This window comes from Sinohyriopsis cumingii, chromosome 3, assembly GCF_028554795.1.
Source record: "Sinohyriopsis cumingii isolate HCF-2022 chromosome 3, ASM2855479v2, whole genome shotgun sequence".
NCBI classification, from domain to species: Eukaryota; Metazoa; Mollusca; class Bivalvia; order Unionida; family Unionidae; genus Sinohyriopsis; species Sinohyriopsis cumingii.
In genome coordinates this window covers 106743474-106755974 of record NC_142963.1, presented here as the reverse complement: position 1 = coordinate 106755974, position 12501 = coordinate 106743474, and the positions used below count along the sequence as shown (strand labels likewise).

The 12501-nt window shown below is 36.2% G+C and overlaps 1 protein-coding gene across 1 annotated transcript in view; it reads right to left on the bottom strand.

Annotated features, from left to right (window-relative positions):
• LOC149803488 (protein-lysine N-methyltransferase EEF2KMT-like) overlaps nt 1-12284 on the bottom strand; it is a 31466-nt gene extending 19182 nt beyond the window's left edge. Inside the window, exons 1-3 of the mRNA XM_089953211.1 lie at nt 12154-12284; nt 5151-5291; nt 4454-4564 (exon numbers count right to left, since the gene is read on the bottom strand). Coding sequence (XP_089809337.1) covers nt 4454-4564; nt 5151-5291; nt 12154-12258 — 357 coding nt within the window. The 5' untranslated portion in view covers nt 12259-12284. The remainder of the gene's footprint in view (nt 1-4453; nt 4565-5150; nt 5292-12153) is intronic.
• Nucleotides 12285-12501: the final 217 nt, after the last annotated feature.

Below are 12501 nucleotides of genomic sequence, written 5' to 3'. Positions count from 1 at the left end.
AATGGTGTCATGAGACTCACCTAACCCTCCGATATGAACTGAAGGGAATTCAGGTTGACATAAGGAGGCATGCCGCCGACGGTAGTTAAGTCCGGCAAGAGGTGGGCACCCCAAAATTATGCACTGGTCATACCATTATTTCTGCTTGGGGCTTCTCTAGTGGGATTACCATGGTCAGCCAACCTGGGTTTTGCCACTGATGCAAGAATGATCAAATCTCATGCATGATCAGGATGGCCTGGTTGAGGGAACTTTATAAAGGGCACCACTGAGTCAGCAATGACATCTGTAAGGGGCGCATAAAAAGGATCAGGTCCACCGCCGCACTGAATAAACTGAGGAGATGCAAAACTCTCTAATGAAATCCAAGTCTTGGAAACACTCGATGAGTTCGACCTATACTGGTGATGCAAACAAAAGGAAGCTGCACCAACCTCTGGTTGGTTAAGTTGTTGTTGTTGTTGTTGTTGTTGTAGGGTTTAACGCCATTTTTCAGCACAAGATAGGCTATACATGGTGGCCAGTATTAATGGTGGAGGAAGAACCTGGAAAACCCCAGAAAGAACCACCGACCCACGAGAAGCTACTGGCAAGCTTTCTCACATAACCACATTAGCCGAATCCGAGACTCGAACCGACGCAGACAGAGGTGAGATGGCAATGATCCGTAATGGTGAGCACTTTAGACCACTCAGCCACTTGGGGCCCCAGTTGGTTAAGAAATCCAAACCAAGATGGACAATGTTCTGGGATGGACATAGGTCTGACTTTTTCCAGTTCACTAGAAAGTTAAGATGAGCTAGAAGAGAAAGAAGCTCATTCCTGCCTTGGAGTAGAATAGAACTTACCAAGTGTTTCTGGACGATGTTGCCAGGTATGCTGCCATCATTGTAGATGATGTTGACCAGAACAGGAAGATGATGCCTTCAATAATCTAAGTGAAAGCCCAGGGACTGATGTTGAGACCAAAGGGAACAATGGTGAATTGATAGACGGTGTCATGGTAAGTGATATGAAGAAACTTGTGGGAGACAGGGACATGAAAGTATGCATCTGTCAGATTGAGACTGATTACATACTCACCTCATCTGACGGATAGGCAGATTGACTTGCCATCTCCATCTTGAATTGAGTGAGGAAACCCCAGTTGATGGTGGGCCTCAACTTTCTGTGTGCTTTCTGAAAAAGAAACAGCCTTGAGTAAAACACAGAGGATTGTGGCCTTTGCATAAGCTCCAACACCTCTGATGAGCGACTGTATCTCCTGTCATAGAAAGTCAACTGTCTCCCAATGTGATGGTGTATTTAAGAAGAGACGAGAGGATATTTAACAAAAACATCCATGTGGGTTGAGCAGTGAGGTGGAGGGGCATTTCCTGAGCTGTATGCCTCTGAACTTCCTCCAAAGAAATGTTGACCCCAACAAAATCATCTGGAAATGGAGGGTATAAGGTAGGAGCGATGTGGATTGGACCCAAGCAATACGTCGTATCAAGAGTTGATTGGCTGAACCCGTCCAAGAATTGGCCATAGTATGCTGAGCAGACTTGGTCACTTGCCTCTCAAATGTGGCTATTTGTCTGCTCTGAAATACAGATGAGCTTACTTATGAACAGCTACCACATTCTTGTCTAGTGCCGGGAGATCGGTTCTGAAGATGTCTGTCCATTTCTTTCTCCTCAATGAGATTGACCAATTCTTTAGAGCAGTGGTAAGGGTGGGGGCATTCTGAAGTAGCCAACACCTGAAAAATGAAATTGTCCTCAACGGCGATTTGAAAGCTAACTACTGTCCTTCCAGTCAGATCTGAGTAAGATGTGAAGGATGGTGGATTTGAAGGAGTTCTGTTGCATGCACTGTATGTCGAAGCCTAAATGGGTCTACTTGCAACCCTAGAGAAGATATACCAGGTGGTATGAAGACTTAATTACATCCCCAGTAAAATGTCACTAGCTCTCCCTTGTGGGCAAGCACTGAACATACAGTACTACTAGCGATGACGGCTGGTTTGCCCAGAAAATGGTCAACCTGGAAGCAGGCAGAATAGAAGATGGTCCAGCTATCACTGGTAATGACTGCTCCAAAGGCCTGGTCGGACTTAAAGGCCGGAAAGCCATGCTCTGATATACAGAAGGACTTATGCCTCATGGGCTGCATACAAATGGGGGAATACTCCCCAATGAGACCTTAATTGCCAACAATTAGGTTGTCTTCCTAGATTTATTCCATCTTTCCTTCCATTCAATGCCAAAAAAACGATCGCTGTGAATGTGCAGTTCATGCTTAAAGTAAGCATTCCTCCTGAAATGACACAAGAATAGAAAACAAAGCATAGAATAGCAAATTAGTACTTGACTTTTTAGCTACTAGCATAAATTGTCAAATCAGCATAAGAATAATTAACCAAAACGGAAGCCCAGGCTTCCACTAACTACATATTATAAATGGTCTATACGTGGTATAAACAAAACAAGACATGGTAGACTTCCATGCTCTGAAGTTGCATATAAATCATTTAAATTGACATGCTGCTGAAATGACACAAAAACACAATCTAAAGTAGAAACCAGTAATATTTTGAAATTACTAGATCATAACTAACAGATTAGTGAAAGTGTTGAATCAGAAGCCCTGTTCTAAACTTATGCAGAATGCTTAGTTACTAATTGAACCATACCGCTATCAAAACCAGCATGAAATATGAATAAACCTAAGCATAATTATCAATCAGTACTTCAGAATTTTGTTTATAAGAGCTCCATAACAGAGTAAGGGCCCTGAGTGGCCAAGTGGTCTAAAGCGCAAAACCATTACAGATCATTGCCATCTCACCTCTGTCTGCATGGGTTTGAGTCTTGGGTTTCATCAACGTGGGTATGTCAGAAAGCTTGCCAGTAACTTCTCATGAGTCGGTGGTTCTTTCTGGGGTTTTCCCGGCTTTTTCCTCCACCATTTATACTAGCTGCCATGTATAACCTTATCTTATGCTGACAAATGGCGTTAAACCCTACAACAACAGACAGAGTAAGAAAATAAAGTCAAAGGTACGTTAACTTGTAATGACCTTGTATAAGGTCAATGATAGCATGGTAGCATAGTGGTCCTATAAGACAAAGTTCGGATACGTGAAAAATTACTCAAAAGTTGGCAGAAATTGAAAAATAATGCAGACAACATGCAGTAGATAGATAAATCTGCACAATAAATCTAAAATTAACTGTATGGGTCCATAGGAACACAAAAACAGCTGGATTGTTAGAGGATGAATTGTACGATGTGTAGTCTGTACAGCAGCAAAGCTTAAAACTGGCACATCTGGTGATAACAAGGGGAGGTACTGAGCAAGAGTAATTGCCCTTTGTCTATCAATATAGACAGACAAAAACTAATTTCTGTCTTTTAGTAGGGCTTGATTCACAAGGCAGCAGGCTAATATTCCTATCATATTATTGGGAAACATATTCAAAGGAGAAATCCCATGTTGATACAACCATCTGTTCTGGAGGATTGGTAATAACAAGATTTTCAAAATGACCACTATAGCAGTCATTTGTAGACATCAGATTGCCACCATTTTTAATTAGGACCAATTAGACAGCATATGCAGTCTTTCAATCAAAATGTGATGTTGATACAACTATTCATTCATGACAGGTGATAACAGGATTTTCAAAATGGCCACTATGGCAGCCATTGTATACCTCAGATCAACATCATTTTCATTTAGGCCCAGCTAAACATCATAAGATGTCTGCTGGTGAAAAGCCCATGTCAATATGACCTTCTCGTCAGAAGAATTTGCAATAACACGATTTCCAAGATGGCTGCAGTGGCAATCATATTGCACATCAGACACCATAAGATGTCTTTTGGTGAAAATTCAATATTGATAGGACCATCTATTCTGGAGAAGTAGCAATTAAAGGATTTAAAGAAAACCACTGTGGTGGCCATATAAAGCACCAGATTGGTGCCAATTTTATTTAGCATCATAAATCTTTTAGTGAAAACCAAATGTTGAAATGACCATACATTCAGTAAGAATACTGATAACATGATTTTCAAATTGGATTGGATGTCATCATTTTCAAATTTTTATTTTCAGGAATGTTCAGTAGGCTTTGATGAGTAAATAACATGTTCTCAATTGTAGTTTTACATATTTGGGTCATGCACACCATTCAGGAGAAGCAGCCAAAGCAAGATTTTTAATATGGCTACAGTGGCAGTCATTTTGAATGTCAGATTGATGCCCTTTCATTTTGGACAAACTATATTTTCACAGTTGATATTTATTATATAATATTTTTTTATATAATTTCACTAATTTGTCACATCACAAAATAAGTTTTGAATTTTTTTTAATTAAATTTTGAATTTTTCCCCATAATTTTGAGATTTTAAAGGGTTCAAATTTGTACAAGTCTGACCAAATTTATCATGTACATCTTACCAGTGTGTAGGTTTTGTAACACAAAGTGTCATCTTCTTCCTCCTCCTGTTGAAGTAAGTCAGTGTATGCCTCATAAACTTCATCATGTATCTCAATATCAAACTCTTCAAGCTGGAAAACATTTATATATACTAATTAAATAATCAAAGAATGGTTACAAAACTTCCCTAGTTGCTTCAGAATGATTAACTTCAGTCTTGGAAGCAAAATCAATGTCTTTTAATGCCATTTATAGCAGATAAATCAAGGTTTACTGTATCATATATTCATTATAATTGCTGTCATCTCTACTATAAACTAATAAGAAATTTCATGCATATGAGGAAGAAATTCATTAGGTATTTATCCTTGTGACCTGACAGCTGTAAGCCTTAAAGTGCACTGGGTGATTATGTGTATATAAAGCACTGCACAATTATTCATTCTCCACCATAATCTTTTGGGCATCTTTTCAAATAATACTGATTGTTAATACATGTATTCTGCTGTAAAGTTTGGATTAAATGAACGTATTCACTTTCCAGAAACATCACTCAAACTAATACTTTATGGACGATAATGTAACAGATAATTGCGATCAACCAATAATAAAATATGCATCTTATTTGACAAATGTTAATTCTGTTCAGTAACAAAAAACAACATCTTTCAGTACCAAAGAAATGCACAACTTTGTATGATTCTTTTCCAAGCTTACAATGTGAATAAACTTCTTCATGAACGCTCTGCGATAAGAAAGTGCTGGTGGGTATCTCTGGCAGATGGGACTTAGAACAGTGGCTTCCAGAACCTTTCTTTGAACATCTGGACCTAGTTGACTCCCTTCGATGCTGTGGGTCTGCAAAATCAACCACATCTTTCAAAACTTTAAACTGCACATTAAGATGCTGATTATCCAATTTTCCAGACATAATCATTCTCCCAAATTATCCAACACTGTACTGTGCTTTTAAATTGTCATATTTTTTTCACAACAATAAACAAATCTAATTAAGATAATCTTTATTTTATTATTATCACATCATTTGTCATACTAGACCATAGAGGTAATGATAGAAAAACAAATAATTAAGTTTTAATTTTAATGTTTTTAGCGCTAACCCTAACACCTAGTCTTCTTGTTTATAGTTAGGTAATTTGGTTAACTGGATTTATTAATTAATTAATCAATTAACAGGTCAAATTTCTGGTGCAAGTCTGCAGACAATTTTCTGCCAATTTAACCAACATAGTTGTCATGCTGCCAGCAGGTCCTGGAAAAGTCAAGAGACAGACAGACAAAGTCAACACTACATTTTCTGGAAATTTTCATTTTTCAAGTGTGTTTGACAAGACATGCCTTTTAGACCACAAAATTGCTTTTTGTATTAAAAACATGCAATTTACGTTGCACATTTTCCAAAGTGGAAAGATATCTATGTTTGTTACCAACACCTACTAAGAAGCCTATCATAAAATGAGATATTTGAGAGCAATCAAAACCAAAAATAAATCAAGTCTAAACTAAATTTAAACAAAACTAATAATACTTTAAATGATACATATTTCACATTGAAATAATACTGGTACCATTATTTAAATACTTAAAATACTCCACATATCACTTATAAAATGTATACACGTAAAAATGTGGTTACTAAGTAGTTTTATAATTAAATTTTGGCACAAAATATTCAAGTTTTTTCTTGCTTTTCTCAAAAGATCTGGTGTAATTTAAATGATTATGCTAATGTTAACTGAAGTCAAACAATTTTTGTTTTGTTTCCTTAGGAATCTGCTGGTTATTAAGACCGCCCCAGTGGCCTACTGATTAGAGCCTCCGCCTCGGATAAGGAAGGTCACAGGTTCTATCCCGGGAGAGTCATACCAATGACTTAAAAAATGGTACTAACAGCTGCATCACTTGGTGCTCAGCATTAAGGGGTTAGTGTTAAGACTGGTCAGCCTTGTGCCAGAATAATGTGAATGGGTGGGACATGATGCTACATGTCATGTCTGCGAAATGAGGCCCCAGTGCTAAACATCACTAATAACTGCCATACTGCAGACATCGTAGCGATATGACTGAAAACTTTTTAAAGCCATGGTAAAAATCCAAATCACGCACACACACACAGCTGGTTATTAAAAAAGGCCGTGTGACTTGTACACCAAGGTTAAAAATAACCTAAATCTACTAGCTGCACACCAATAGATCTAGCTTGGTAGGACAACTTTTCTGTGAAACATGCTGGCTAGCCAAGATGTTATAACATTTGTTTCACCAGCTTTGAAATTGCTACAGTGGGCAGAACAATGTTGTGTTGACAGGGTATGCCAGTTTTAAGTCAGAGTAGCAGTGGGAGGTTCAATTTCTGAATCACCATCCTTAGTTGCTGTAGTTGTTGTTGTAGGGTTTAACACCATTTTCAGCAAAAGATAGGCTATACATGGCGGCCAGTATAAATGGCGGAGGAAGAACCTGGGAAAACCCCGCAAGAACTACCAACCCACGAGAAGTTACTGTCAAGCTTTCTCACACACCCACATTGGCCAAATCTGAGACTTGAACCCAAGCAGACAGGTGAGATGGCAATGATCCATAACAGTGAGCGCTTTAGACCAATCGGCCACTCGGGGTCCCCCATCCTTAGTAAGTCTATAGTATTTATAACTATGGCCATTAAGAATGTATCAAAGGTAGACATTATTTATAAAAATAAATAGTTTGCTATCAAAGTTTGAACTTAAATATCTTCTGTATATTTCATTTGAATTGTTAGTTGGACTTTTTCAATGATTATATGTTATGTTGATCTGTATTTTGTTCTTGACCTTCATCCAAAATCAAGTTAATGATCCTGACCAGTAACATTTATTTTGTAAACAACATAATAATAGCTATTATTTCTCTATGATTATAGATTAAATATTCAGATCATTATTAATTGTAAACAAGTTGTTTATTCATCACTCGGGCTTCGATTTGTTTGCCATTTGTAATCATGATTCATACAAATGGGCATTGATGTAAATAGTATACACAGCAATAACTTGCTTAATAATACTTTTGTAACCCATGCTAATGAAAATATTATCATTTGCACTCACTGAGAATGTATTTTCAAATAATGATTTTTTTTTATTTGCGAGATACCATCAAATAGTTAATCTGGATACAATACAATATTGGTCCTTTTGCACATTATAAAATACCATGCATGAATGGCAGGTGCCTTCAAGCAATCAGGTGATATTCCCATCTCTTTGGTGATTTTGTTATCTGTATTTGGCACGTGGAAACTACCGATTGTTTACAGAAATTGCTGAATAATTTTTTCATTTAAGAAAGTGGATTTTCCAGTTTAATTAAACATTTTTATGGTGTGCATACATAACAAATGCATTTTTTTTATTGACTATAATATCACACATTTGCACAATGTATGTGGCCAGTGACCTTTAAGAAATATTCATTTTTGCCTTAACAACCAAAGCATAATCAGTTTTATTACTGTGTTTAGTTTTTCAGTTTGGGTGGATTAATATACTCAAATAATTATTCACTGGAATTAACATTTATTTGTAGTAGTAATAATAGTCATAAAAACTTTAATTCACAATACGACATCTCACTTTAAGAATGCAAGTCACATTCTGGACTATGAACATAACATTAAACTATATTTCTGACCAAACCTAAGCATTACTATCCCTGGTCTTTTTTTAGTGTGTGAATAGTGAGGTTGGTACTAGAATTTTCCATTTGGTCTCATGAAAATGAATGACATGTTTAATTATCTGGCCTAACAGAAAATGGCAGCAATGTGGAATTTTTTTTCTGATCTTGCTCCCATATAACTGTAGTGTTTACTCATTTAATTTTAGTAATCAAGCCATCTTTTACAAGTGTTTTAATTAATATTTACAACTATCACTGAATTAGTCTTCTTTCCAAAGTAATATTTCAATGAGTTGATGCTACTGGTAAATTATTTATTTATACCAGTTTCTTCCTTCTGAAATCGAGTCCCTCACGCCATTGATCCAATGTAGAAAATTACAACACTAGTCAGAGCTGGCTCTGCAATCCAATTCAAGAGGAGTATCCTTTAATTTTCCTATTCCAAAATGTGTTCTTTGTTGTTGTGGGGTTTAACGCCTTTTTTCAGCACATGATAGGCTATACATGGCGGCCAGTATTAATGGTGGAGGAAGAACCCGGGAAAACCCCAGAAAGAACCACCGACCCTCGAGAAGCTACTGGCAAGCTTTCTCACATACCCACATTGGCGGAATCTTAGACTCGAACCGCCACAGACAGAGGTGAGATGGCAGTGATCCGTAACGAACAGCGCTTTAGACCACTTGGCCACTCGAGGCCCCTCAAAATGTGTTCTTAAAACTGAAATAAATTACCATTTGAAATAAATGACACCCCTTGACAATACTGGTAATCGCTACAATATAAAATTTGCATTAAATGCTAGGTTGAAAAAAGTAAACTCTGAACATGTGTGTGTATGTGAATCAAATGATAGGGAAAAAGTTTTAACATTCCTGAAGTTTTATAAGAAGTCAGACACAATAACACAGGACATCATAATATGAATATCACACGACTGATCGTGGTATTTATACCTTTTTGTACTGCAGCCATGCTTAATGCTTAGCAGTGTTGCTTTAGAACAGTCTGCACTTTATCTGCAGATAAACCAAACTCATGATAAAACAATAAAGTCAGGATCAGAGCAAACAGACAGACACTACAATTCACTAGAATTAGTCAGACTGTCAAGAAAGTTTAACAGGCCTTATTTCAGTGCAAAAGAACAGTCATGCAGCTGGATTATTTTGTTGCCAAAAGTTGAAGAACACTACCAAAACACCCATTTGCACACTGGAACTCAACTACTCTATTACTACACACAAGCACATAATCAGGTATCGTGAAGAAACAAAGCTGCCATAGCCTTCATACAGCCCTGACATAGCTTCAAGTGATTTCTGCCTGAATCCTGTTATAAAATTTTCACTGTGGGTCAGATGATTTGGAAACCATCTTGCAGATGGAAGTGCAGCTTTCCAGTGTATGAACAATATACCAAACATTGATTACAAAATGGCATTTAATAACTAGACACTCAGCAAGGATGATGCAAGGTACATGGAAAGTATATTGAAGGAATGCACAAAGGTATATATTCACTAACAAAAAACCTTATTATACAACATATTAACAGGTTAAATGAGCATGTAAATTTGTGTGACACTTTTATCAGCAGGACTGACGGTAAGTTTAAGTATCTGATGGAATTAAGATGACCTATGTAGATGAAAATATTGCTGAAGAATTTTTATTTATATCAGTTTTGAGGGAAACTGCTGTAATTTACCAGCAACCAGAAAAATCTGCTGGTCCAGAGATAACAATGGACTATCAATTATTTCTACCCCGACAGATATCATAGAATAATATTAAGGCATCCTGGAATAAACCCATACATAATAATAATATAAAAAAGTACTCACACTTTCACATGATCACCGACTAAGAAACTAAGCTAGTTTTCATTTCCATAAGTGCAAAACAATAAAAACTTCTTGTTTTTAATCATATTCTTATATCAAAGTAATGACAGCTGGAATTAAATGGTATTCCTTTCTCCTCATCTTAATTAACAAATAAAAACAATACATGTAAATAGCAATAATATAAAAAGCAATAATAAATGAACATACTATTGTGAGGATCATAAATTTATGATGATTACCATTGAGAAACAATATTTATTCATACCATCATTATAATAATAATAATAATACAAAATATTATTAGTCACTGGAACGAGAAAAATTTTTTTTTTGCTGTGCTACACATAATAAAAGAAATGAAGCCATAATAACATGTAAATGCACGTAATAAACCTATATTAACTAATTCAATGTTACATAGCACAAACACTTTAAAAGCGAATGACTTGTTGACGTGCAAGTATTTTCTCTAATGTTAATATGTTTCCATTCTTATATGCCAATAAATGTACGCCTATGCCTAATATTATTTCATAGTGTCAGGTTGGTGCATTAATAATCACAATGAAAACTATTTCCTAGAAGGTCTTATAACTTTCACTACCATTCAACAGTCTGTTAGCTCCAACTTGTCAATTTTGGGGTGCATGTTCTGGAATGGATTTTGTATAATGCATGTTAAAATTCTGTTATTTTGTCAATATTTAATGACCTCCTTGATAAACAATGAGAACATAATCCAAATCACCATTTTTGGAGGTCATGAAAATAAACACATTAATGGGAAAAGAGACATTTACAACAGTCCGCATTAAACGACTTGGTTGCAGGTTTATAGAATCACCCAAACATAATTTAATCACCAGAACAAACATGGAATTCTTCATATGTGCCATTGTTTGCACTCAACATTAATCAGACTGTATAATCATACTTTTAAAACACTATTTGCTAATATTAGTTATTATCCCTTAATAATTTACTACTCATAATATCTTTTACCATTCTTTCAATCACTATGAAGTTTCTTCCTATTCAAAAAAGTCTTTGCAGTTTGGATTGCTTTTTTAACATTTCAATTAAGCTTCCATGTCTGGAAATATGTTTATTATTATGTTTGTATGATTCTTTATAAAGTTGCATTTAAAATTAATTGTGGCTTTTGTCAGCAATATAAAATTTGTACTCGGTATTTAATGTAAGCTTTTATAAATTACATCACACCTTTTATTGCTTATATCTATCATTATACAGCATAATACAAAAATTAACGACCGCTCCAGTGGCCTAGTGGTTAGAGCATCCACCTAGGATGCGGGAGGTCGTGGTTTCGATCCCTGGCAGAGTCATACCAAAGACTTATAAAAATGGTACTAATAGATGACTTGCATATATTCCATGTCCGTTCCGGTGATTCAGTCCATAGTTTGGTCTCCAACTGAGGTGGCAGGGTCCAGTTTCGTATATTGGCCCCTGGCAAATTTCTTAACTTGAGGCTATGGTGTGACTTTTTCAGCTATTATTGTTTACTATTTATAGATATGGATATATTTGTGAACTAGGTGTTTTGGGCTTGTGTTGTTCTTAAAATTGATGTCAGGCATGTACACCTTCCATAGTTGCTCTGCAGTATGTTGATAGTGAAATACCAATAGTTGGCTAGGAAGAAGAGCTAGCCTCCCATAGCAGTAGACATGTGGGTTCAAGGTAAGCAGAGTATCTCAAAAACGGCTTGGATGACAACTATTCTGAATAACATCAAACTATTTAGTAGACAATGTTTTTCAAAATTTTCATCCAGGAAAAGGGCTTGCATTTGCACTGTGAGCACCACATGCTGTCAAAAATGGCATTTGGATGTGAAAAATGCATGTATAAAATAGGGGTTGGGGTGCATAAACCTCTTCTGCTGTGAACTGCCATTGACTTCTCTGGTCAAGTGAATACTATTCTTACGCTTTGTTTTATTATAGGTATCTAAAAATATGGACCTTTTTTACCTTACTTGTGTATTTGATTTTTTACGATTTTTTATACTAGGTCGCTGATTGCGGCATTAAATTTGTACATAAAAACTGGACCCTGCCCACTGAATAGGGTATTTTACATGCATCAAGTCTAGTTTTAGTGGCTAGGAAAACGCTAACCTTAGAATTTTAGCACGACCTTAGCGTATTGTTCTTTACCTGCCATTTTATTCGACGAATCGGAACCATTTCGAGAAACTGGGCAGAAATCGATTTATATGTTGACTCCTCAATCGTCGACTGTTCTTCTATGGAGGCAGCCATTTTTAAACCTTGCTTGTTACGTGCTTTTGGATTAGTTCAAATGAGGAATCAAGCCAATCATAAAATGCGTTTTATTCACTGCTGGTTTATGTAGCTGACGCCAAACCTGAAGAAGGAAACATGTAAGAATATCCAAAGAAATCGCTTACATCGAGAATCCTTTGGCAAAAAATGCTATACAGTGATATATATACATCTTATAGTGGGCAGATAGCACGTTAATTTTTTTATATTTGTGCGGTA